This window comes from Amblyomma mixtum, chromosome 5 (assembly GCF_055824585.1).
Source record: "Amblyomma mixtum isolate Tamu chromosome 5, ASM5582458v1, whole genome shotgun sequence".
Classification (NCBI taxonomy): domain Eukaryota; kingdom Metazoa; phylum Arthropoda; class Arachnida; order Ixodida; family Ixodidae; genus Amblyomma; species Amblyomma mixtum.
The window spans coordinates 119,761,117-119,789,043 of record NC_143016.1 but is presented as its reverse complement, the minus strand read 5'-3'; the positions used below and the strand labels follow the sequence as shown (position 1 = coordinate 119,789,043).

Sequence of the window (27,927 nt, the reverse complement as noted above, 5' to 3'; positions counted from 1 at the left end):
AACTGCCTGTCAACCTGTGTCAGTGGGGAGCACTGTCTGTTACAGTGCACTCTAGACCTCTAGCGTCCTTCTCCCCCTCCTTCCTGAAGTACCTGGCTGGCTTCGGACCGCTTGGACGGACCACGCCCCCTGACGCTTCTTTACGGTCTTTTAAACGCTCAGTATGTCTCTCCCAATTCAAATGATTTCATCTCTCTCACTCTGAACATACCTTGAGCAGATAAGCTTGGTGAAGCAGTGATATTACACAAAGCAGGCAAACCAAGGAAGCATACGCGGCAATACACAGGCGGTTAAAAGCTTAAAGCGGCTATGATCTCATCCACGAGTTGCTAGCAGCTGGCTGAAAACTGCAAGCGGGTAGCGACTGCTCCCAAAAGTGTACTGCTATTTTGACGTTTACATCGCTCGACAACGTCAGGTCGAGTCTGTCCGTCGGCTTGAAATTTGCCTGCCGGCCTCATGTAAATGCTAGCGGGTCGGGATGAGTGAGCGTCGGTTCAGCGTGAGTAGACCAGGCAGCAGGGGATGGGTTACTTCATCAGGCATCCCACAAATTGTACGCGGCAGAGCAGAAGAAGGCATAACCCGGATTACTACTTGCGTCATTGCGCCTCCGAGGACACAGAGCGACGAACTTGACTGTCTAGTCACGATCTAATAAAACGTGCAGTAATCGAGTGCGGGGATTTTGCTGAGTCCCACACCTGACTCGAGCTGTTCATGTCACGATTGTCTAAGCGAAGCTTATGACTCACTTGTGAGTCAAGTACGAAGATTCGGGAGCATTTTCCCTACGCTCCTAACTCCCATTCTCCATAGTTCCAACAGCAGCCACCTGAAGTGATCAATGTTCTCGTACTTGCTTATTTAAAATATAAAAATATGAGCAAAGCTTTTTATCTGCACAAATTTCACTCAGCTGTTTCGCTCATTCTGTCATGAAGTGTATGATTTGGTTTTGTTACTGTACGAACGGAATATGTCTTTCTTGAGTGGTTTATTTCCTAGGTATGGTTTCTACATGATACATTCTCTTGCCTGATCCTAATATCAGAGTCGATATGAAGGCGAGATTACAGTGGGATTAATGTCAATATCTATGGCTGGCCAAATTCGCCAAATGGGCCTTCAATGAGAGTAGCTTATAGCGTTTAGCGCCGCAAGTCACATGTGGAAACCTCCGGTGACTTCGAGCGTGGCACCCGTCACGTACGAGCTTGCAGACGGCACGCAGAGGAACTTAATTGCCTCGGCGATCTCCCTCGGCTGTGCGGCTCGCTTGAGCGGTATCAGCGTCGACCCCAGCATCTTCTCTTCTGGAGTCGCAAACGCCGTCATGGGTGTCTCCGTGTAGCCGGGAAGCACGGCGTTGCAGCGAATGCCCCTGTGCGCGCTCTCCTGAGCGGCCGCCTTGGTCAGGGCCACGACACCCGCCTTGGAAGCGGCGTACGCTCCGCAGGAGAACCACGGCGTCTTGGCCTCGATGCTTGCCACGTTTACGATGGCAGCGCCACCACCGTTGGTCAAAGTTTCGGTAGTACGGAGCATCTCTCGGATTGCCGCTCTAGTCACCAGGAAAGTGCCCTGGAAAGAAGCCGTAAGGACGATATAAAGCTTTCGTAGTCAGATTAAAGAGACCCTTACGCCCCTGGCGAAGCGTTTCATATTATGATTTGTACATTTCCATATGGTTCGAATGTTTACTCTGCGGCTCACTTGTAAACTTCTTAGAACATACGATGTCTATACTAACTGTGCAGACAAAGCATTGGCGATTTTCACGAAATCGACGCCATGCTGTGGAGGTGCCGCCAACTAGCTTAAGAAGGACCGGCGTGCGCGGAAATGTTTGTTTTGCTTCATTGCGAACGCTTCGTAGGCCCGTTCAGAGGTCGTTGTCAGAGTTTGCCTATAAAATATATACCTTAGGAGCGCTTTTGGGTGGAAATTTTCATGCTACTGAAATAAAACAGCAGCTGCTACATTTCATTCTCGTGTTCGTTTCTGTGCCAAAAATACAAAGACAGCATGGGAACTGGAAGCTTTCCCGCTCTGTGGAACGCTTTCAGAACCATGAAAGCGCAGTTCTGGTCAAGCAAGCACTGATCCTATATTTCTAACAGAGAAGACTGTCACAAACTAGAATGTCTCGTAGAAAATCACAGCCCTCATTTCTTAACAAACGTCGCTGAGCGTGCATCACTAAAGTACCACTTGCAAGAGAACGAGGTTCATGCGTGACTGTCTCTGGAATGACAGACCTTATTACAACATGCGTGCATTGCATTATGGTGGTTTGTTATGCAGAAAAAATTACGGCATGCGTGCATTGCATTATGGTGGTTTGTTATGCAGAGAAAATGGGGTGAAATGATAGTTTATTTCGAATTCAATTTCATTTCAGTTCTCTTTACAACTCCTTATTGCCCCCTGCCCTCAATGTCACTCAGAGCAGTCAGTCGGACGCGTGTACAATGAGAATCGAATATAATCGAACACAATGAATTGTATCATAGGAGCCTTATATTAATTACATGCCTTTCACCCACTACTTACAAAGTGAGAGCGTAAGGCTTTGTTCGCTACACCAAGAAAGCTCGCCCGGAAAAAGCAGTGTCAGATTTCTCACTTCCTCCTGTATAGATGCTTAGAAATGTACTTTATAATTGGAAGTTGCACGTAATAAATAAAATTTTGAAAAGCAAGAGGGTAGACTTTTCTGATTTAAAACCCAACTCAAAGTGGCTGGCGATTTTTTCTAGGTTTACTTCTGCGCAACCAGCGTAGCTATCAATGGGTCGTACTTACATGTAGTGCTAATTGAGAAAAAATGTTATTTAGCTCCGCTATTCCCCCGTTGGACAACTGTCTTCGTCGTCGACATTATTGTTCTAAATTCTCTCCAAAATAGACGCCGAAAAGTTACCGCTCCGATTTCACGGTGGCCGTTTTCAAACACCACATAGCGATTTAGATTTCTTCCTCGTCTTTCGTTTATATCGATACACCCTCGAGAAACGAAAGACTGGCTAACACGAGATTGACATCATTCACAAACAAGTGTGAGTTTAGCATGTAATTTTCAAACAAATGTGATTATATGGTTGCTCGCAGGAGGAATCCTGCGTAACGTCACGATATTAGACTTGTTTTAGGCACCTCCTAAAGGTCGTGAAAATCACCACGTAACCAAGGGCACGGTTACTTGCCCTTTGCGGGCCCGTCCTAAACATGCCCATGTCACATTGACAGAGCCGTCTCATGCAGTGCAGCGCCGCGTGGAGTGTCACCCTTCAAATTTCGTCGGCCGCAGCGCCAGCACCTCTGGCGGTTGTGCACTTGAAACACAGTCATCCATCACCAGGCTTCTCCCATGAACATCTGCTAGTTCTGATTATAGTGTTTTATTCTCAGAGGAGATTATGTATGCACGAAAACTTCGTCACGTTCCTCTACTGAGAAAATAACGTCTGTTGAATAAATGACCCTGAAAGCTTAATGGCCGAAACTAGACTCTCAGACGCGTAGTTGTTGCAGAATACGTTCACGTGTTTATCACTGGAGAATCGCGCTCCCCAAACCCTGCTTAGCGACAAGTGCAGTGGAAGACATTTCACCTTAAGGTTAACGCTCATGACGTCATCGAAGAGCTCAACGGAGGATTCGGCGATTGGCGCCATCCGGAGGACGCCAGCGCAGTTAACGACGATCGTCAGCGGCGGGAGGGATGAGTCATGCAGGCTGTTGAAGAGTTCCTCCACAGACTGCGCATCCCCGACGTCCACGAACATGGCGAGGTGAGCGCCGTCGCCTGCATGAACGAATCGCACACAGTTCATAAAACCGGCTCTCTTGGAAATTGTACCGCTTCAGAAGAAATGCAACGAACCATAGATAGCTAAACAACTAGATGGAAATGTTGTGTATATCGAGCAAGGATTACACGTTCGTCCTGAAAGCTAAAAATAAATGATACGCGTAAGATTTGTGATACAGCAAAAAAAAATGAACATCTGTACTTCGGATACATCTGTTCAATCCACACCTTCAGAACTTCATTAGTACCTAAAGGCGTTTAAGCGCTTCATCATTTTAAGAACTATTTAACGAAAATCGTAATTTCAAGCTGAAAAAGCGTTTGATCAGAAGTCATTGAGTGCGGCTTCAGTAGCTTCTGCCTAAATTCCAACTTACCTTTCTGAAAAGTAATTTTGGCACAGGTATCTTTGGGTTCATTTCACTGTGACCACAAGAGATAGGTACGTTTGTTCCAGCTTCCTTTGCGCAGCATATAAAAATGACTCTTGATTGGATACTTTTTATATAATTACATTAATATGATGCGGCCCTTCGTGACACTGTGGTCTTAATCTCTTTTTTATTGTATTTTGTTGCAGCTTCGTTAAAACAAAAAGAATGCGGCTGTTTGTTTGTTTGGAAAGTGCTTCTAGCCGTTGTATGTGCTCAGCATTCATTGCCCATCAAAAATTCACTCAAAGCACAAACAATAGCTTTGGTATTAACCTAAAAGTGTGCACGTTTCTGGGCCCACGTAAGAATGCGCAGCTTTGGTGGAAAGCATTTTGGCGATATGGCTTACTTTTTAGCCTTGTATAGAACGTTATGGCACCCCGGAAGATTTGTACAGTGTAATGCAGCGTAATCCCGATTTAATATGCGGGAAAGGCAAGGAATTTGCTATGCTAGAAAGGCAGGAAGGTTGAATAAAATGCCGCACAGCTAGCACGAGGAGTTAAAGAACGGATGGAAAAAGACAGCAGCGCAAATCCACGGCCGGAATAAGCGCGCCATAGAGATACAGGGCGTTTCACCTAAGACTTAGGACAATTTTTAAAAGTAGGTTTTTTCAGTTGAAAGAACGCTTTTTTTTTGGCATAGCATTTCCAGCGGCATAGTACACATAATACAGCTAAAAAGTGCTAAGTAGCAGATGATTAACTAATATTAGATAGTTAAATTTTTAACTATTACAGTTAGGCTCCTTAATAACTGAAAGACGCGTAGACCATGCAGGCAAAACAACCTCTCCAGTGCACTTAATTCGTCCAAATGGACAGAACCTTTTGGGCCTTAGAGCCGACGATTACGGCGTTAACAAAATTCGAAAGAATGATATATATATTACTTATCGTGGGCATACGCCCCTCAATAACTGAAAAGCTTAACAGTAATAGAAAAAACTTATTCGTTCCTAGTTAACTAGCCTGCTGTTAACTGTTAACTGTGCTGTTAGCACGCCTTAGCTGCAGTGTGATGTACTACACCGCTGACAATGCTATGCCAAAAAAAACGAGTTCTTCCAGCTGAAATAGCCTACCTTTAAAAATGTGCAATGTCTTAGGTGAAACGCCCTATAACTATATGGCGCACTTATTATGTCCGTCGATATGCGCTGCTGTGTTCTTCCGTACCTTCTTTAACTCCCCGTGCTTGCATTGCCGCATTTTATACATACTTTATGCCTTTCTCGCATGTCAAATCGGGATTACACTGGCATATTTTCGAAGCAACACAGGACATATTGTTCGAATATTGTACACGCACAAAAAGAAGCCGAACAAACACGTCCAACTCATAAGTGCTATGTGGCTGGGCAGCTATACGTTTCGAAGACACAGCCACCATCGGCGTCTCTCCAGTTCGGCAGCGGTTAACTTGGTCTAAATCTGGCATAGACTTCAAAGTCATACGATTATACACACCAGCGCTATATTCATCAGCTACGCCTTCGAATCCAGCAGTAGTCAATCAAAGCTGGAGCTTCTGACCTCTTGTACATGCGCAGGCTAACGGGAGATGGGTAGTCATGGCCGTTGAATATCTGAAGCCCTTCGTGAACCGCTCGCAAGGAATTTCGTGCTTATAGAAAACTGAAAACTGGTTTTTTTTAAAGCTGCCTAACGGTGGAAAATATCTTTGAACCGAACTTAAAGTATGATATAATGCGTATGATCGACGCCGAAGGAAGGAAAGAAGCTTTTGAGCGTCTGATGGAACGGTTTAAATTTTTGCTCATGACTTCACGCAGTCAGGTTCCCATGGTATAGGTAGCACCTACGAGTATAAGCCACGCGAGAAGTTTACTGCTCTAGCTTTGGCAGTTTTTAGAGATTACCTAAATCCATGGCTGCTAACATCAGTTCCTAAAGAACTGAAGCACCTAACTTCTCCGAGCTTTCCCATTAATACTTAGAAGAGACAGCCGCCGCGGTGGCTCAGTGGCTATGGCGCTCGGCTGCTGACCCGAAAGACGCGGGTTCGATCCCGGCCGCGGCGGCCGAATTTCGATAGAGGCGGAATTGTAGAGGCCCGTGTACTGTGCGATGTGAGTGAACATTCAAGAACCCCAGGTGGTCGAAACTTCTGGAGTCGTTCACTATGGCATCCCTCATAGCTTGAGTCGCTTTGGGACGTTAAACCCCCATAAACCATAAACCAAACTTCGAAGAGCTGTCTAGCGACTAACCTGGAAGCGAGTCCGCCACCTTTTGAGCTGCCTCAAGTTGCTTGTCAGCGACGACCAGGGTGGCTCCCTCGGAAGCCAAGGCGCGACACGTCGCCTCCCCGATGCCACTCGCGCCGCCCGTCACCAGAGCCAGCTTTCCTTTGAGAGAAGACATTGCGTCCGAAGTCTTCGTCCCTAATTCACGACGCACTCCTGATGCAACACGAACTCCTAGAGGATCTGTTCAGCCGAGTCAGCAGGGAAGACTTTGATCCGAAGCCTGCAATAAAGAAGAGGTGTAAACATCAATAGACGCAGACATCAATTACATTGGCATGTGAACATGGACACAGCCGATGGAGAGGCGGATCAGCGTTTAGCGGAAGACCAGACCCATTACCCTGCTTGTGGGCAAGAGGCTAGAACCGTAAAGCATGTTCCGGGCAGAACAGAAGACGAACGCGCTATGAGCGCCACCCTCAAAAGTGCAGCTCGAAAGTTACCCGAGCTAACGGGTTAATAAGTTTGGCAGAAGTCTGTGTGCTGGTGAAGCAAGCGCAAGATCACAAGGCGGTGCTCATTACCATAACCACATGCGCATAATCAAATAGTGATGCTCGTTACCATCAAAATAAAAGCATAATCACATGCTGATGCGCATTACTAGAGGCATGCGGAGGGTTCTCCATTAGGAGGAACAAAGTTTCGCCGCAGCACCCCCCCCCCCCTCCCACCAAGTCCCCTACGGTCATAATGCAGCGCTAAGAGGTCGAATGATTATAAAACATTCATTTCAGTGCGATTGACTTGCAAAATATATAAAATATTACATAGCAGCCGTATTTACTGTGGTGTGTAACATCGGGAGAGGAAGGCAGTCCCTGGGCCGCTGAGACTTCCTTGTAACACGCTCATCCGAAGAATTTTCCATTCTTTCCAAAGAACAGAAGATATGCGACAAAACATTTGTTTTTGTTAACTGCAAAGAAGGTCCTGAAAATATCACCTCAAAGTGACCCGGCAAGAATACAGTTCTAGAAACACAACATCACGGGTCCTCTGACGCCGGTATCATCAAAAAAACCTGAGTGGCCATAACACTGAACTATAAGCAATGACGGATAAGATATGCGGCAGATTTTGTGCTCCCCTTAGATGATTAAAATGGTGGCCGCAAGCCCTGCCCCCCCCCCTCCCCCCTATGCACACTCCTGTAATCATTATCATCAGAATAAAGAAACTGTCTTCAGACCCATCACGGATGGCGTGATTGCTTAGTTAATCACTTCAATCTTCGTTCCTTCGGGGTAAGCGTACGTTAAGTTTTTTTTTGGCCGCTTCCATCTTGTAGGCCGACCTTGACAACACTGCCGCTGTTCTTACCTGTGCTCTCCGCATTTGATCCTCTTCCACTTTTTCAGCTTCTTTCGTTACGCCCGCCTGGATGACATCCTATTCTCTCCTTTGCAGCACAAGATTTCAGGAAACCCTTAGAATTGGCCCCACAAATGATTCGCATTTAACACATATACGCCGTCGCGGTAGCTCAGTGGCTATGGTGCTCGGCTGCTGACCCAAAAGACGTGGGTTCGATCCCGGCCGCGGCGGCTAGAATTTCTTTGGAGGAGAAATTCTAGAGGCCCGTGTGCTGTGCGATGTCAGTGCACGCTAAAGAACCCCAGGTGGTCCAAATTTCCGGAGCCCTCCACTACGGCGTCTCTCATAGCCTCAGTCGCTTTGGGACGTTAAACCCCATAAACCAAACCAAACACATATATCCTAGTCAAATCCTTCGCCATCCAGCAAAAAGATACTCCCCGACATGCGGCACTCAAAAGGTGCTACGCATTGGCGTCGCCACACTCCTACCTAGTAGGTCACCACCTCTAAAGCACACGTGAACCCGGCTCAGCAATATCACGTGAAAACGGCAGGAAATTTTCCAAGGCAGCTATTTTTCGGTCCAATAGATATATGTCATTAGCCAGCAGGCAAACAAGAGGGTTTCAGGAAGCGACGTACTGTGCCGAAGCAGATGGCAGAACCGTGCTTGTCGGGCAAACGGTGTGAAAACGGGGGCACATGCTGCTTATTTTTATTTCTCGACAAGTGGACGATTTCATCACTTGTTTATTTGAACAATAACTCCCCTACAGTAAGGGCTTTTGCCGGTTCTGCTATAGAAAAACCTACAAAGAATATTTACTGCATTTGATTCGGAGCGAAAGCACGGATTTGTGCTACGTAGAAGGCGACAGTGAGCAGGCAGTGTCGCGCTACGGAGCAGATGGAAGTTTCATAAAGACGACGCTGTTCAATTCACAGCGCGCGAATGTGGTGCAGTTTAACGCGAGTCTTTGCCATTTTATGTGAGGTCAACCAACCAACCAACACGAGTCGTATTGGCTGCAGTTTTAGCGCAGCGGTCTCGCTGAGCGGCTCTTAAAGGAGATCTGTACGCGCAGCCGCGGGTTAGACTCCCAGTCATCGATATTGACTCAATTTTTTCTTCTCTTTTTCATGGTTTGACCTCTCACTCAGCTGAAGGTCAAAACTAGGCACCCGGCGATCGAAGCACGATGTCCCATAGTGAAGTATTTCTCTTCAAAATAAATCAAGGGCTCCATTCTGCTATCGTGGTAATTACGGTACCTCTCTGAGTGGTGCCCCGCCGCGGTGGCTCAGTGGTTACAGCGCTCGGCTGCTGGCCCGAAAGACGCCGCTTCGATCCCGGCCACGGCAGCCGAGTTTCGATGGAGGCGAAATTCTAGAGGCCCGTGTGCTGTGCGATGTCATTGCACGTTAAAGAACCCCAGGTGGTCGAAATTTCCGGAGCCCTTCACTACTGCGTCCCTCATAGCCTCAGTTGCTTTGGGACATTAAACCATTAAACCCCAATAAACCAATCTCTGAGTGGTATCATTTGCAGTTAAGGTATTAGAAAGCATGAAGGCGGTCCTATTTAGTCATCACTGCCTGTGTAATGAAAATGGGGCATTGCCAAAATAATTACCTTCTGGAGGTAAAGCGCCACTTGTGTAATGCTATTGATGTGCGCTCGGTCCATGCAGGGCCCTGCAATATGTGCTACGAGCTCATCGTTGTGAGATCATAGGGAGTGCTGATGCCATCGCTTTGCACTGAAAGCTCATATTATGCCCTGTCAATTGCGCCGAGAGCGGATAATCACTCGTTAAATTTCGGAAGACCTTACTGATGTACCTAGTGATGCTAAACATAGGAAAGAGAACTTAATGATTGCGTGTAAAGTGGCGTACGAAATATCTTGAAAAACTGTGTCTTGTCACTGTATTTTACTAAGAGTAGCGCCGTAGATAATAAAAACACGCTGAAAAAATTTGATATGCAGCTGGGGTGTCTCATATGTAGAATAAAATTATACATACTTAGTTTATATCGACTTCAATGCATTGAAGAAATGTTTCAGGCGAAGCATGTGCGCGGCCTTAAACGGTATAAGCCGAACAGGGCTAAGAATAAAAAGGCTTTGTCTAATGCCTATTCGACAAGAAATCAATTGTAACATAAAAGAACAGTGCACTCGAGCAGTTAGAACGATAATTTCTAGCATGTGGCAAAACACACGCAAAATGTAAATTGTTTTCAGGATAGATTCAGCGCAGAAAGGTCTTCGTACATATAAGGTTGTCTGGAACACGTGGACAGACGCTATGCTCGTCTTGTAACACACCTATATCGTCCCATAGTGTCTTTGCGGTCTAGTTCTGTGCCTTAATTTGGTCCTGTTTTTTCGTGCTGCTTTCAGGCCTCAAACTCTGGGACTGAGCTCAAAGAAAGCCTCCATCGCAGTGTCAGTAAGCAAGCTTAATAAGAGCGCAGACTAAGGCCATCACACAATATTGAATATTTTTCGCGTACGAAAGGAATGGCTTTATTGAAATGCACCTAGGGGACAACGCAGAGATAGGTGAGCCAAATACAAACTAACCAAATATTCAGAGCTGCACTTAAGGGTGCAGTAAAACAATTTTATGCTGTTTGCGCGTACGTAGTGAACTAATGAGTGCTCCAGGCGAACACTGCAGTCGTCGGCCCAGTATTCGGAGAAGTTGTATGCTACAGTTATCATACTTCGTCATTATTAATCTTGCATGCGACAAACTCGGCCGAAGAGAAATTTCTGTATCTTGAGCATAGTCCTAATAAACCTTTACAAGCGGCAATTATACGTTATGTCAATTTTATTATCAACGGGTCTGCTTTGTTGCTCTGGGTTTTTACGAAGTACTTTATTTCAGAGGCATGATCTTGTAAACTGCAAAGGCTTGTACTTTTCAATGCCTCGTGTTTCCTCTTCTATATTTTGTATATTGTCACGACCAGAGGAGCCGTGAAGGTAGGCGTCGGGAAGAACCCAAGACTGGGAGCCTTCTTTTAATTATCGAGCCAGCTTCCACGACACCAAACAGAGCAAGCGCGCCGCGAGAGCCCACCGCCGCTTCGTCGTCGTCTTCGATTCAGCGCGGAGACCGCGCGGTGCGTTAGGCGCGTGGCATTATTCCCCCCCGGGAAAGCAAACATCGTCTCGATGTGGAATGTGATATGTACAGTGAGAGGAGCAGGAGCAAAAACAAGAATAGGGGTGAGGTGAACTATACAATGTGCGCTAGATGAGATGCGGCGAGAGTCAAGTTCACACGTGGGGTAAGGGGAAAAAGATAAGAAACACAGCGTGAACACAGCGCTCAGTCACGCGAAAAGTACGGCTTTAAGCGCACTACATGTCACGCTCCTAACGCGCCGCGCGGCCATATTTAACAATTTGTTGCAGTATACTGATACTTGTCCTTCTGGGAAGCTAAAGAAACGACGCAAAAGTCGAACAGCATAATGGCGTAATGCATATCCAGCAGTCATGGGCAGTATCGAAGATACATGTATCTTCGATACTATCTTTCGATACATTTTGTGTATCGGTATTAGGTATCGCGTGCTGAAAACTAGAGTATCGGAGTATCGGTATCGAAAATACTTTTTTAGTGTATCGTGTATTTTACGATACTCGATACAAAAAAAAAAAACGTGTAAAAGCGCTCGCTCAGGCGGTAGTAAAAGACTGGCGGCAGCACCTTCGCTGCTTTTTAGCTAACTCCCAAGCTACCACTTCTGGATCAGCGTTTCTCGGAGTTAGGAATGGATTCACCCGCAGGTTTGACCATCTTTTGAAGATGAAACCGAGTGCAGAAGAGGCAACAGTTGCTGCTGTTCTACACCCCTATTTCAGGTTGCGGTGGTTGCCAGCAGAAATGGAAGACTTCCGCCGTCATGCTCAGAAGCTTACAGAAGAAGCTGTTGTCGACTATGTCAGCACAACACAAGCCGCGCATTCTCCGCAAGCGAGGCAGTGGGATCATCGGCGCCACCAGCATCAAATGCGTCAGCTGACGCATTCTTTTCATTTGAAGAAACAAGCGGTATAACCAGCCGTAGCTCTCAGAAGGCGTTAGTGAAGCTTCAGTTTCTCAATTATTTACAAGATCCTCGAGTTGATGTGGCTAAGCTTCATTCTTATCCACTGATAAGAGGCGCCTTCGTCAAGTATAATACTGCGACGTGCTCGTCTGCTCCTGTAGAGGCTTTTTTTCATTTGCCTCCCTTATAGCACGCCCACATCGCGGGGCTCTTTCGGACCGGCGGTTCGAGCAAATGTTGTTACTTAAAACCTTCAAGTAAACGTAACGAATACCTTTAGCCTAATAAAAACGTTCAGCCATTTTACTTGTTGTTGTTTTAATTCCAGCTTTTCAAGAATAGTTTCTGCTTCAGAAGTTTGCTATCGCAGTACTGGCAAACTAACTGTTCGGTTCCCAAGCGCACGGAGCTTGCATCATTTAGTTTGATCAAATGCACAGGCCATCGGGTAAGTACTCTATAGTATCGAACCGAAAACAAAACGTTTCAGGCTTATTCATATAGCCAAGTGCTCACAGACTGGTTCGTATGAGGAACTTTGGGTTAAATGATTTTTCGCTAGGCTGCTTACGGAAGCGATCACTTCAACATATACCGGGTGTCCCAGCTAAATGTAACCAAACTTTTAAAAAAGGCGAAGTGTCCTAGTCATGCAGTGAAACCAACCCACGGTTGTTCATAGTCGCGTGGCCTAGTCTTGAGTATTTTTTTCGCTCTTCAAAGTTAATTAGTTAAGTGTAATTAGCTACCTTTTTAATTATTAACTTCAGGAAGAAAGTGTCAGTGCAAAAGTTTTAGACCACCTCGAAAAACCGCTAGTAGTGCTGTTTCCGTCAAGTTACGATTTACGTAGCTTCATTTATTGGACTTAAAAGAAAGTAGTCACGTGACCAGCTGCTCGCTCACTTCTCTGCCCCAATGTACACCCAAAGTCTCATCGAAGAGAGGACTTCAGAAAAAAATGGATTTTATTCTTTAAGGCCCGTCGTGGGACGTTGAAGTGGCACAGTTGTCATGTGGAAGCTTTTTCTTGTTGTGCGGGTTATGGTTAAAGGGCGGTAAAAAAACTACTTTACGTAAATATTACTTTGCTGCAAATGTCTCAGCTGTTTCTCGAAGCGATCTACAACTTTTCCATTGACACTTTGTTCCTACAACTTTTCCATTGACACTTTGTTCCTGAAGTCAATAAATAAAAAGTTATTTAATTAAGCTTAACTAATTAGTCAACCTTGAAGAATGATAAAATGCTGCAGACTAGTAGGTCACGCGACTCTAAACAATCCTCATTTGGTTTCAGACGGCTAGGACACCCCGTGTTTTTTAAAAGCTTGTTTACATTTAGCTGGGACACCTGGTATATGGCTTTAGTCCAAATTAAAGTTCTAACAAGGCCAACTGCCAGACAGCGGAGCTTCAACAGATCCATGCGGTCGGATTCATTTATAAGTCCTTTCAGGAAAATGCTCCATAGAAATACACTAATGGTTACAGAAACCACGCGTACACTTCCTAAGTTCTCCAATCATATTACCGGAATTATTAGACAGTGATTTCAGTTATGTAAACTTTGTTAGTCGTAATATAACCTGTATTATATTTGATATTTTAGTGATGTATCGAAGTATCGAAGATACAGTATCGAGTATCTGTATCGAAAATTGATTTCGGTACTGCATCTTGTATCTGTATCAGAGATACAATTTTCAATGGTATCGAGTATCGTATCGAAGATACTATTTTGAAGTATCTTGCCCAGCCCTGATATCCAGCAGTCGTAGACTGTGAAAACCTGTTGTGCAACACCGAAGCTTAACCGATGGCTGCCTACTCATGTTACACGACAGTGTTATATCCAGCGTTCAGAGAGATGTTATTCAACATGCATTAGTCCGACTGCAACATTGCCACACATAATCTCTGCTGGGTTCCCTTCGCTAAAAAGGACTCCTACGTGGCCCATTAAATACCAATGTAAATATAGCAGAAGAAACAGAATGTAAGCGTGCTCATGAATGGCAACAGTTGAAATTGTTTACGGGTAAGTTTCGAGGAAAGACTGTACAGCTGTTTTTGGAGCGGAGCAAAGGCTATTCTTGTTGGAGAATGATAAAATGCTTAGCCTTTTTTTAATGACTGACTGAAATACACACCCGAACACCCAGTTCTCATAGAGGAAGTTAAACCAGTAAAAACGGCAGTAAATGGAGCACGACGCATTTAATTTGAGCAATATTTTTATGCCAAAATGACGTGTGGTTGTTCCAGAATAACAAAACTTCCGGATTGTCCTCTATAGTTCGCTTAACATTCCCCACTCTTTTCCCAAATATCATAAACCACATCTCTTACACAGCCGCGTTCGCGCAATAACAAATGACCCGCTGTTGAACAGTATTTTGAAACTCAAAAATGCAATGGTTTTAGCACGTGGCTTCCGCATTTGTGGAAACTACCGCGCAAATGGCTTTGAAAAAAAATTTCTTCCATTGACCAAAAAAGAAAAAACTTAGTGAGCAAGCTGTGCCCTATATTCAGTTATTGTGGAGCGCAGTAAAGAGAGCAGAGATAGTTCAAATTTTTTTTTAAAGTGTGTCGTGTGCTTCACGCAACGCTAACAAAGCTGTAGACCGGACAGAATTAGTGCACTGGCAGTTTTAGTTTGCATGGCAACTGTTCGCTGCGTCTCAATTATCTGAGGAGTGAAGTAGCTTGTTTCATCCAGCTCTTCACCAAAGAATGAAACTTCCTGCATTCTTTCTATGCGGGAAGAAAGAGCTAGGGCTTATTATGTTCTCCCGGTACACTTAAGGTACGTTCACCTGTGGCCTGCACCAATTGTGAGCGTTCTTCACCCGCTGAGCCAGGTATACCTTTGAACAAAAAAGCTTCTTCTGAAGCAGAAGAAACAAACTATTGTAACGCAGTTAAGGCTCTCAACACGTAGTATTGATCATAGCATGCACCTGCCTTTGTAAAGAATAATAATAACTGGTGCGCATTTAGGAAGCAGTTCCATCTGCATCACTGGGTGAAAACTTCTATGCTATTCTGGAGTCTTGATTACATATTCGTACCCCTATTCTGAAGGAGCTACCCTGCGCGGACAAACAGGTTTGCTCAAAAGACCAATGCTCCGACTTCTACAAAACAAATTCCTGTTCATACCTGAAAATCTTCACAATTAACTCTGAGGACTTCATGAAAATACTTTATATAATTGGAGTGTCATCACGGCAAGAATGCTTGGACTGTTAGTAAGGGGACCTGCAATGTGATTTCAATCAGCTGAATTATTTAGCAGCATCCCAGTTCTCTACGTTCACGAAGGGCAAACCTTCAACTTGCACCACAAACTTGCTTTCGAATGAAGTTTATCTGTGCTGTCCGGCGTCCATCTTGAACGTTTCATCGTTTCACTTGATGTGCAAGCTCTAACGGGACTGCCGTCACACAATTACTGGTAAGGTACACGACTGCAGTTCGCAAAATGCACACAGGAACAAACCGTGAGAATCGTAAGGAGGCAAATACATGTTTTTAAAAGATGTTGCCGATTGCGCCCGTTGTAATCGTTGCCCCCAGAGTTGCCCTTTAGGTTAGTGCATGGACAATAAATCAGTGCAGATATCAGTAAGACAAGTAAATGCTGTAAATAAGCGTTGTAGTGAGATCTGTCAACTAATAGCAGAGGACTAACATGACGGCAGCAATAACATAGGAGTTTTGCACTGTCATATTATTATAACGTAACGCATCGAAACAAATAAAATTACATCTTAGAACAGGTACTAACAAAATAATATGACTAATCTAAGGATACCCCATATCTGAATAAGGGAAGACAAAGGAAACACCGCAGATACCGTTTAAATTAAAAATGCGGATCCTAGGAGAATTTTGTCACCTTCGCAGAATTAATGCTCTCAGATCTGCCCTTTAAGAGTACGTAAGGAAGCCTTGAGCTTCCAAATTTGAGTTACGTGATAAGACGGAATAAAATTATGTTGGAGTGTCAGAGGGACATCTTTTATTGTACTACGCACACAGTGAGGTGAAGAGTGGGTGCATAGAATTAGCTCACTTCATCCTATTTGAAAATAGCAGGTATCTGGCTTTTTTTTTTTCTTTTTTTTCGGTGACCCCCTTTTCCTCTGCTTCACAGAGACCTACTTTAGTTTCGCAGTTTTTTGCTTTTCCTTTCGCTGCTAGGATGGCGAGGGTAATAGCTGGTCGGCCATGTGCAACAGGTTTTGAGATCATGTTATCGCACTGTTTTCCAACTCTGTCGCTCCTCTCTATGAGCCGCGACACGTGGCTCCAGACGTGGCGCATTACCTCAGTTGTGACACGTGTATTTCGATCCACCGCAAGCGATGCACACGTGGTAGCGGTACCTGGCCTCGTCCAATCTCTGTGCTGCCCAAAAACGAGTGTCACGCCAAGTTATGGCACCTGAACGTCCAAGGAGACCACAGAAATTGTCATAATTACTATTTTATTCTTCTCCAGCGAAAGGTGTAGAAACGAAGGAGTGATTTACGGCAGCAGGGATGAAGTGGAAGCCGTTTGAGCGTTCCATTTCTGATTGTTAGTTCCCTTATACTCCGGAAATTGATGGAAAACACCATGCCTTCGAACATTGCAAGCTTTTCGCATGATAAAGGAACGTAAATGAAGCAGTAGACGCGAACGAAAACTAATAAGGATAACTCCACTCCATTCAATTCAACTTCTAGCTGTCGCGGAGCCGATCGGCGATGTTCAAACTAAATACCAAGAATGCTAGAAAAAAAAATGAATACGGGGAGGGGCGTCAATTGGTGGACGCTTTCCAATTTTGTCGAAACGAAAGAGATTACAAGGAAACATCAGGTAGCACCCTTTGTTATGTTAATAGCCCCTTCCCCGTCTCTTCGATGTGTCCGCGGATTGACGACCCATTAAAATGCGCCGATGTGGGCTGCCCTGGCAAGGCAACAATCGCTTGCGAGCTTCCGCGGCGTATGTGCAAGGCGCAGCTCTATTTCGTAGCTCGCCGGTCGACAATGAGCGAATGAAATGCGATTTCGATTAACCTTTTTATTTTAAATTTTCTATCTGGAAGTACTTTCGTATGCATACTCCCATTCCAATAATTCTTTTTGAACAGGTGACTGAAGCGCACGAGGCGTCTCTTTAACAAGAATAATCGCCGTTTTAAAGCGTCGAAGTGTCCTTTTAAAAAACTGATGAGCTCTTTGATGGCGCCGCCGACCATCTGTGCGTGGAAATTTCATTCTTCTGGGCAGTGGGTATGGAACAGCAGCAGCAATGCAGACCCGTCAAATTTTTGTCTGTTTCTTAGTGCAGATGCCATCTTCGATCGGTCTTTGTCATCATCCGAGTGCCCTGCAGCACGGTTTCCGCCTGCCACCGACTGAGCGCCCCGTGTCGCCTGTTCTGCCGCCTAAACAATTGATGCGCGACTGGCCACTGATGAGGCAGTGTTTCCCGGAGCCACCGGACAAAGCCTTCGCCTTCAAGTCGTCAGCACCCTTCACCGCGCCAGCGCCATCACCACAGTTATTAGGTGTATCGCACCCATTTAAGCACTGGCAATCGCCGAGTGTCTTCAGTGGGCATGGAACAGCAGCAGCAATGCTGCCCCTTCAAATTTTCTTCTGTTTCTTGGTGAAAGTTAGTCCATGTCCTCCTTTATACTGTAAACAAACAAGCAACGTAAACCTTCTGCTCTACTATGCCCGAGCGTCTTCCTGTGTGTAGTATCTGAATGCACATATATGCTGAAATTATTGCTCTTAGGTGGCGATACTGACCAGAACCTCGAGCACCTAGATAGGATGCTAGCCAGTCCAGTAACGATGTCTTCTCCCTCTTAAAAGCTTTAAACGAAAAGAATTGACAAGAACCACGGCGAAATGATCTCCCAGCTCAATGAAGTCCGGCAAAAACACAATCAAGGCTGGAGTGTCATATGACCAGTTTGAACGATAGGCTTATTACCTTAGAAAAAGCTCCAACGCTGTTGATATTATTTGGCAAGTGTCTGAGGCTGTGCAGACTGAAGCAGAAGCGCTTCATAGACGACTGGACGACGTCGGAGACCGGTCATGACAGGATAATTCGATTTTTGACGTCTTAACTGACGAGGAAAACGAAACATTGGCTGAATCTGATAAGCTTCTTTCTCCAATGAGCCTACAGTTACTCAACGAGGCTATAGCTCGTGTGCATCGGCTAGGTAAATTTTCGTTTGATAGATGCCGACCTATCGTAGTGAAGTTTTGGAACTTTAAGATCCGAGGAGCTATTTTTACTCACAGAAGCAAAATGACAAATTCTGGAGTAAAGGCCAAGAAAGATGTTTTCGTTTCAACTCGCCACTGGCGCAAAAAAACTATACGAATTGGCGCAGACAAGTGGCAAGTGGCAAAGTGGCAACAAGTTGTTCATAAAGAATAAGTGTCACATTTACATTGTGGCATCAAATAGCGTCGGCGAATATCACATAAATAACGAAGCATCATCACACAGCGCCGACAGTAATGCCCTGCCAGCCAATCATCCGGCTGCGTAGAAATCTGCTAGTGATCACCAGCTTCCATATGATGTATGTGTTTTGTTCTCTAATATTCGTAGTGTTGTTAACAAGCTTGATGATTTGTGAACGCTGATCAGCACGTGTAGTGCAGACATTTTGGTCCTTACCGAAACATGGCTGAATTCTAAAATATCAAGTGACGAGATACTAAACTGCGAAAAGCATTTCACTACATATCGGTGTGACCGGAACGACAGGACAGGAGGTGTTTTGACAGTCGTCACAAACCATTTGTATTCTTCACATTTGAAACTTGTTTCTTCACTAGAAATCGTATGCGCCTGTATACGTATTACTAACCGATATACAATATTATGCTCATGCTATCATCCTCCCAATGCACCATCGTCATTTTGTAGCGACCTTTATGATGTGGTAAGCCGAATTTTGGTTTGATTTCCGTCCGGCAATTTTTTGATTTCGCAATTTCAACATGCCAAAAACAAATTGGTCTTGCGCTTTTTCCTCTACTCTGGATTCGTCATCTGACACAACTGGCTTCATAAATTTGTGCGCAGGCTTCAACTTCTCTCAGCTCTTTACCTAGCCAACTCGTACCACATCTACTACGGGTAATATTCTTGACCTTGCCCTAACTACGTTTCCTGATCTAGTACGTTCGATGACATTTCTTCCGGGCCTCAGTGGCCCGTCCTTCATTCAGTGCGAGCTTAAAGGCACTCACAAACATACGCTACCTAATCCAAAATATCTCAGAGATTACTCGAAGGCGGATTTTTCGTCGATAAATGCAGAAATTGAAACTTTTTTACATAAGTGCATGGGAAACTTTTTAATCGCACTGTGGAAACAAACTGGTGCCTTTAAAAAAAAGGCTTATCTTTCACTGCAAAAATAATTTTCTTTACTCGTCATATCATTCGAGCATCGTTCTCCATGGTCCACTGCCTCCTTAGAACGTCTTTTAACAAAAAAAAAACGGTTTTATCAAAGAGCCAAAATCAGCAGTTGTTCTGGTCACTGGGATTTATATCCTTCCATCGCTTCTGATTATTGGAGCGGATTAAAAGACGCCAAACAAGTTTTTTTCTACAGCACGTTTCCGTCATTGCTGATTGACAACGCGAAAAAATGTTGAAACATTATCTCTGTCCTAGGCAAAAAGCAATAGCTCTAAACGATAGCAACGGTGCAGCCATCCATTCATCACAGTTTCCTCAGGTGCTCAATGACGCCTTTTCTAATTTTTTTTTAGAGCAATCACATGTTTCCCTCTCCTCTTTTTTCTTGGTGCATAATCCATCAATGAACCCAACTCTTGTTGACAGCCTTGGTATACAAAATCTTATCAGTAATCTAAAATCTTCTGTCTTCGGGAATCTAGGACATAAATTCTAAATTTTTAAATAGAACTGTTTATTCTGTAGTGTAGCAGCCGCGCTCGCTCACTGTGGGGAGCTGTGTGAGTGAAAGACGACGACGATTCAGAGGCGTGAAGAGTAGGAAGAGCGGTCAACAGGGAACCAGTCCGCAGGGGTGCCGGAGGAAACGGGTGGTGAAGGAGGCATAGGGTCGTAGCGGTATGGGCCTGCCCCGTCTCGGAAACTCGGCTCGTGTTGGCGACAAAGCCGTGCGACGTGGCCCGGCAAGCCACAGGCATAACATATGGGGCGGTTGTCGTGTGTGCGCCATGGGTTCATGACGGCGCGGCGAGGTGGCAGACGACGACGAATAGGTGCCGGTCGTCGGCACCGCTGAAGACGCTGGGATCGCGCAGCCGGAGCCCGCCGAAACAGAAGATGGTAGGCGAAGGGATGGGGGTTGTCTGGCTGGTGATTTCGGGCATAACGGACGGCGAAGGTAAGGTGCGGCTACGGAGCTCCAGGATGTGAGGGGGAACGTACAGCAGCCTCCACCAAATGTAAGAGGGGTTGAGGCTCAGCAGTACCTTGGTCGACTTCCAACGTCCAGCAAAGGTCCAGGTAAACGTTCGGGCTGCGAGCGAGCTTCACGCCTCTGAATCGTCGTCGTCTTTCACTCACACAGCTCCCCACAGTGAGCGAGCGCGGCTGCTACACTACAATTCCACCATTTACTTGTGTGCATTATTTTGCGCAAACTTCGGACTCAGGACAACTGCCCGGGGGCTGGAAGGTGGGTAATGTGGCTCCAATATTCAAGTCTGGTGATGCTCATTGCGTCCTCAATTACAGACCCATATCGTTAACAAGGGTCCTACACAAAATGTGTGAACCTGTCATAAGTATAATCTGGCTAAAATCCTTGAAAATCATTCTTTTTTTTGTCATCAGCAAGCCTTTCCTAAAAAAAAAATTTGTGTCAGACGCAACTCATGTCGCTCACCCATGACTTATTTGACGCATTAGATAAGGGACTTTTCATTGACTGCATAATTTTAGATTTTCCGAAACCATTCTATCTTGTTAATCACAGACTTCTTTGTTTTAAGCTCAGCAAACGGAATATTGGCTCGAACATTCTTTTATGAATCGAGAGTTTTTTACGTAACAGTCTAAACCTTGTTTTTTTTTTCTGAAATGCTTCTCTGTACTGATATATTTACTGCATATGCTATTTATTTTTGGGACCAATGAATTGTGGTTTTTCTTTTCTTTGATTGGCTTCTGATGTACGCCAATTTTGAAATTACATAATATCTATTGCATATGTCTCTTCTGCCTTTTCAAAATCAATCATGTTCAAGAAAAACTTTCGCTTTGAAGACATGTGATCTGAATAATTGAATTTTTTATTGCTTTCTGTTGTGTGTTAAAAATATGTTTAGCAAATATGTGTATAAATGACAGGTCATGCTGCCTTGAACTGTGGGGGCGCAGAGGCTCTGTCAGGCATTTTGCCTTTACCTCTGCCCCCTACACGGAGAGAATCCGTGAAACAATAAACAAACAAACAAACAAACTCAATTCGTCCCTGCAAATTATGCTAATTCTTCCCCATGCTAAGTTACCACAGGCGTGCCTCAAGGGAGCGTACTGTGGCCATTATTGTTCCTAATTTGCATTTTTCTTATTTTCTGAACAAATTTTATTAACTCAACAATCAACTCAACAATCGCACATCATTGCGGTATTTATCGAGTAATAAATTCTGTTTCAGACCCGTCCATAGTGCAATGTTACTTTAATAAGGTACCTAGTTGGTGTAACACTTCGCTTATGAAACTGAATACTAACAATGGTGAGGTTATGCACGTTTCACACCGGTCTGCTAACGTGAATCTTAGTCCTTGCCACATTTCAAGCTCTGTACTTGAGCAATTGACAATGTATAAATATTTTGCGCAGGCGCATCTCGATTATATTGTTAACAACGCCAACAGCATGCCTGGCTACTTACGTCATAACCTTTCTACGGCTCCATCTCTTTTAAAGCTACTACTCTACAAAACCTTTATGCGATCTAAATTAGAATAAGCGTGCACTGGGTGGGATCCGGCACTCGAAACTCAGATTAATAAATTAGAATCAGTACAGAGCCATATCGCCTGATTTATATTGTCTTTTATTTCCCTGATAGCGTAGCTACAATGAAATGCGCTTTGTAGAACACTCGTGAATGCTTTAAAACGGGATCTTCTATCTGCGCCATCTTTCATATCACCTCGCTGAGATCTTTGTCATAAAGTTCGCATTCCATCCTATCGGACCAATGCATATTTTAACGCATTTATACCGAAGACGGCCAGCGATTGCAGCCACCTGCAAATCCTTGTTTGCCGATATTCTGACGCGTGTTTCTTTAAAACAGCCGCTAAAAACAGTGTTTGACTAACCGTGCCACCTAGTCCGATCTTACATTTTGTGTAAGGTTACGGTTTGCTGTGCTGTATTGCATTATGTTTTTGTTTTGCTGCGTTATGACTACATTTCTTCTGTTTATTCCACTCCCTTCTTTAACGCTCCATGGGGCCTTGATACGTTTGTAACAAATAATAAATAAAAATGAATAAATAAATAAAAATCTCCACAGGCCTAATAAGAGTCGACTTTTTTTTCGAGTAAATTCATCCTCTCTTATTGATTTTTAATTGTATCTACATGACTGTGTACAAATGGCCTTCTTCGTCTCAAAATTGTGATTTGGGTCTGTTTCATGTTACCGTTTTTTTTTATTTTTGATGCAATTTTGTCCTCATAACCCTTCATCTTAATCCTTCATTATAACACTTAAGCCTTTAGAGAGGCATTAAACCAATATCATTACAATAGAAGCAGCCCGCCGCGGTGACTGAGTGGTTACGGCGCTCGGCTGCTGTCCCGAAAGACGCGGGTTCTATCCCGGCCGCGGCGGTTGAATTTCAATGGAGGCGAAATTCTAGAGGCCCAGAGGTACTTGACATGTGGGATGTCAGTGCACGTTAAAGAACCCCAGGTGGTCGAAATTTCCGGAGCCCTTCATTACGGCGTCCCTCATAGCCTGAGTTACTTTGGGACGTTAAACACCTCTAAAACCAAAACCAAAATTACAATAGAGGTGACATATAAGGCCTGCCATGCTTTTGCGGAGTACAGGATTCAGGAACCTCGAAGAACATCTTCGCGCACACACCATGACGTGGGTGAAAAAGACTGCATGACCATGCTCATGTGAAGTGCGGCTTTAGTTACCCAGAAAGTGGTGTTACAATATTGACGAAGCCGGCGGCGGTGTATACGACGGTGTTTGTGGCCTCGCTCAGTAGCCGGCCAAGCAAGCCGTCTCCTGCCTCAGCGGCGCATGCACGTTGCGAGTGCTGCAACCGAAAGATAGTTTGCCTTTGATGACTCCCCAGACGTGTACGACTCACCATGTAAACCACGCCACTCCTCTACCGCCGCGTGTTGAGAAAACACCAGGGATACAGACGCGTCACCGAACGATGGCAGTGAGCGTAACCTAAGTGGGAAAAAGCATGTTCGTAATAGCCTGTCAGCGGGAATTCGTCACGCTAACGATTACTTTTAATTATTTTTATTTTAAATACCTTACAGGCCCGTAGAGCATTGTGTAAGGGGGTCGTCAGATTTTGAACACTTTGTAACAGAATAGGCCAAATGATATGAAAAGAAAAATGTTGTAGATAGCAAAATTACATGAATACTTGACAAAAGAACAGAGTAATCAACGCAACAACGCGGAAATAAGAATAACAGATACAGAATGAATGTTAAAGCACAACAACAAAATAGTATGAAATGTTCGTAGCTTATGTATGTCACAAAATGCAGCATATTTGCGTACACCTAACGTATCACCTCTATACTATGCTCAAGAGTACTTCAATCTCTTTCCAGGCTTTTTTTTTTCTAACAGTACATAAAATTTCAAAGCGGAGAACGCACGCTTCTCGTCAAGTAAAAAAATAAAAAAATGTAGTGCGTACCCAGCACGGGACGCACGTGCGGCCTAAGCAGCGGGTGCACTGAAACACGGTGGCCTATATCGGGCAGGAGCTGCCGGCTACCACGCGCCGTGTCTTGATTATCCCGCTAAAACAAAAATCCCGACATCAGTGCCACGTGTCATGGTGTGATTTTGTCGCGGCCCTCCGAATCGGCTGAGGAGCTCTGTGACGTGGTATTGTGTTGCAAGAAATATGCTAGCGGGCGACGGCCCTGGACAGGTTGCTGACGACTGGCTTAGGGCTCTCTGGAAGGGACGAATCGGTCAAAAGTTTACGCACCACACCCGCCGCTCTTCCATGCGGACGCACCTTACCACAACCGATGTCCCCATTGTTCACGAAGGTTGCAGAAGTTTGTCTCAACCGAGGGACACGCTAAATAGTTCAGCTTATCCAAGAAATCGTTTTTGCAGAGTTTTTCTTAACGAAAGCCTGCTGTATAATTCTAAATATCACGAAAATAAAAAAGCGAAAATACAAGCACTATCACAACAAAATCAAAAAGTAATTGGGCTGAATTCAGAGGTAGTAGCCGTAGAGGTAGTATGGGGAATAGTTCAGTAACTGTTGGTTAATTTGACTGAATTTAAACGATCGCCATAATCATTAAAACGAATGTAGAAATGAAATAACTTAATAACAATGTTGATGTCGCTCTAAGCTTTAGTTCATGTGAATTCTACCTTGAAGATGCCATAATCTGTGCGAATTTTGCGAACAACAAGTTAGTTCTTGATGTTAATATTTCAAGATTTTCATTATCGTGTTCTTGCCGTTGAATAAACCCAGTAATACATTCACAAAATGGTATGCATAGTATCTAAAGACGCGCGTAATTTGTTAAAAATGGAGAAAGGTATTAATTTGTTCAACAAATGTGCACACAGTACGAGCGTAAATAAGAAACACCGTTCCCTTGCGCTCAGTTTTGAATACGTTGTCGCAGTTTGGTATATGTTATTGTTGTATGTTGGCTGCGAATGATAAGCAAGGCTTCATGCTTCGACATGATAATTAGGGTGACTATGAACGAAAGTGCAGTATACTTTATTAGAGCAGTCAAATGGCTGTAATGTAAGGCCATTACAAGCACCGGTCCTCACGCCATAACCAGTGTTTTTGCGCAGAGCGATATATAGGCTTTGCTGCATTAAGAAATCAGCTTCTCTGCCTAAAAATTAACACGGGTCAGCAGAAAATGCGGTAGCAGAATTAGTGAAGACCATGGTAATATTATTTTTTTTTCATTTCGCACACTTTCCATAGAAGCATAATTTGGGTTCGATTCTCTAATTAAAGGAAATCATGTAAGCTGTTTTTATTCAGTAACCGGAGACGTCTCTTGCTCTTATTGTTGTGTCAGCCACTGGCGATATTACTACAAAAAGCTTTTGAGCCTACAACAGAAAACAATAAGCTGTGTTCTTACATGACTGGTTACTGGTCTACTTGGCGCCACACCGACATGCTGTTAAGCTAATCGTTGAGGTTGGAAATAACGTTTTCTAGGGAAGCGTTAAAATCTATCGCCAGCATTTAAGAAGGGTTCAGAACACGCGAAACAGACACGTAAGTTGCTAATATAAATTCACATAGCAAATGGCCTGCAATTAAATCTTGTAGCAAATCTGTAATCACTATTTGAGTACCAGATAAAATCTCCACTACAATAGCACTTATTTCAGAATTTTTTAGGCAACTGCGAAGTTCTGGAAGGGCGCCATTTACAACAGACGCTGAGAGCCTTGTATGCAGGGTACTATGTTCTATCATGTCAAATTTCATATTGAAATCACAAACAACTGAGCCAACGTAGGTACTATCATGCTACCGTTTTTTCTTTTTTTCTTTTCACTCATCAAAGAAGACTATCAAGGATGTTTGTGCCTTGATTTGGTGAATTTTTCCATTTGTGGTGAATCAAAGACCATTGATCATTGTTCCATGCTAAGTCGTGACGCTGGGCTTCTGTTAACTATTAAGGACACTGACATCACACTGCACAATACAAGATTTTTCCTAGCCTTTGAGAGGGGCTATTGTGCCTTGTGATCTTTTTGCGTTCTCTCCGTGGAATAGCCTTATTATGAACAAATGTGTTGGACCATCACGTTGGACGTGGTTTCTGCACTATACTCGTAGAGCAGACCGCTTAGGTGCAGTGAGTGTATGTTAGCCGCTATCGGAGTTTGTGCGTGCCTGCCACACTTTTGATGTGCTCACTTAGAGCGGAGTGACAGTGTATGCCACATCGCACAATGCGGTCCGAATATGTGAGGCACGAGGCGGTTGAGCGAGCAAACAGTTTTCCGGGCAAAAATGAAAGATAAAAACTGGATGACGGCTTCAAGGCAACGCTTGCCGCTTCTAAACGAGATCCCTTTGGTTATAGTCTCTAGTCGGTCGCAGGTTTATTCCTTCATTTTCGAATCATGACGAGGTACGTTTACTTATTTCGCTGGTGGATACCACCACCCTTACTTGGCAGGAGTACAGCGATTCCTTAGAAAATGGTTAAATAAGGTACAATAATTTACTATCGCTAAAGGTATTGCTGGCTCTCTCGTGCTTATTAGGGAGTGGCCGCGGCTTACCTCAAGACAACAGACACGAAACCGTTACCTGCTTGAGGAATAACTTTAAGAAAACTGCGGCGATCCGCACTGGCGCAGTGCGAAAGCAAAACGTCCACATACTATATCGACGTCCCTGGCTGTTCAGATGTCCATGGCTATTTCGACGTCCCGCTGCGGTGGCTCGGTGGTTATTGCGCTCGGCTGCTGACCCGAAAGACACGGGTTCGATCCCGGCCGCGCCGGTCGAATTACGATGGAGGTGAAATTCTAGATGCCCGTGTACTATGCGATGTTAGTGCATGTTAAAGAACTCTAGGTGGCCGAAATTTCCGGAGCCCTTCACTACGGTGTCTCTCATAGCCAGAGTCGCTTTCGGGCGTTAAAGCCCCATAAACCAAGCTATTTTGATGTCGAAGTATATTTTTTTCCTGTTTAATTAAATAACTAATTGCACCTCATCAACAAAATTTTTCCCAAGGCAACATTTTATCACACACTATAAGTCACAATCACACTTTCACACATTTATCTCCACAGAACGATATAGCAGTGCCGACAAAACTGCGGACACGTTTTAGTGACGCGACAGAGCCATATAATATCATCGCATCAATAATTCTATTCGCTGCCTAGAGTTTGTTGCTAAAGTAATGCAAGTCATGTTCTGAAGCAGGAAGATGCCACGGATGTGCTGGAGGTAATCTCTCAAAGGGATGCTGAAGAAAAATTAGAAACAATTCTAAAATCCCTGAAATGGCACGAGGTTAAAATAGGTAATATTTCTCCCCTTTTAAATTGACTACTATATTTACAAACCTGGCGTCACATGTACCGCAGACTGGCAGCATTCAGAGGTAGCGCTTGGAACTTTGTAAACGGCGGCCTGGTTTTGCGTGCAAACGGCAATGAGCTGTACAGATCCAAACTCTGTAAATGGCAACGGAAACCAGAGAGATCCGGACGACCTTATCCTTCTCACTCTCTCGGCGGCACTCTCACTCCGGATGTGAAATTCAATTACCTGCTATCGCGGAGTTCCTCTAGTCGTCTCCACCTTATCTGCCACATCACAGCGCAATGCAGTCTTTTCGGCATACTTAAAGCGCGTGTGCAAAATCGTGGCGAACGAAAATAAGCTTTTCACATGCGCACCACATGTTCATAACCGGTACCGGGTTAACTTCTAGCAATTTAAAAGCAGGCAGCCCAAGTGCATTCGTGCAGCGTACATGTACGCTGCAAATGAACGTTGTCGTTCCGTTTTCGAGCTTGCGTAGGAGGACACCGTTTGTAAAATGTACCTGACGCACGATTTTTGTTTAGCTTTTTATCTTTATTCCTAAAGTCCACATTCCAAATCGAAAACTCACTTACGTAAGCAGCAACTTCCGCAGCAACTTTTTTCGTTCTGGCTGAACGTTCGGAAAGTACTTTTCCG

The 27,927-nt window shown here is 44.4% G+C and overlaps 1 protein-coding gene across 2 annotated transcripts; it reads right to left on the bottom strand.

Moving 5' to 3' along the window:
- Positions 1-983: 983 nt before the first annotated feature.
- On the bottom strand, positions 984-27,621 carry LOC149343512 ((3R)-3-hydroxyacyl-CoA dehydrogenase-like). 2 transcript variants are annotated; one of them, XM_089542411.1, is made up of 4 exons: positions 27,511-27,621; positions 6,491-6,749; positions 3,621-3,814; positions 984-1,587 (listed from the first exon to the last, which is right to left on the bottom strand). In XM_089542411.1, exons 2-4 carry the CDS (start codon positions 6,642-6,644, stop codon positions 1,168-1,170), a joined length of 768 nt encoding a protein of 255 aa, XP_089398537.1. In that variant the 5' UTR covers positions 6,645-6,749; positions 27,511-27,621; the 3' UTR covers positions 984-1,167. The 2 variants fall into 2 exon arrangements, with proteins under 2 accessions (XP_089398537.1, XP_089398538.1); XM_089542412.1 differs by lacking the exon at positions 27,511-27,621 and adding an exon at positions 27,306-27,402.
- Positions 27,622-27,927: the final 306 nt, after the last annotated feature.

Excerpts from the sequence above, each read along its gene's own strand:
- LOC149343512 (XM_089542411.1), bottom strand. The coding sequence starts at position 6,644 with ATGTCTTCTCTCAAAGGAAAGCTGGCTCTGGTGACGGGCGGCGCGAGT. Across the intron at positions 3,815-6,490 it reads GGTGGCGGACTCGCTTCCAG|GCGACGGCGCTCACCTCGCC; the intron begins GTTAGTCGCTAG and ends TCGTTCATGCAG. Across the intron at positions 1,588-3,620 it reads TCATGAGCGTTAACCTTAAG|GGCACTTTCCTGGTGACTAG; the intron begins GTGAAATGTCTT and ends GCTTCTTTCCAG.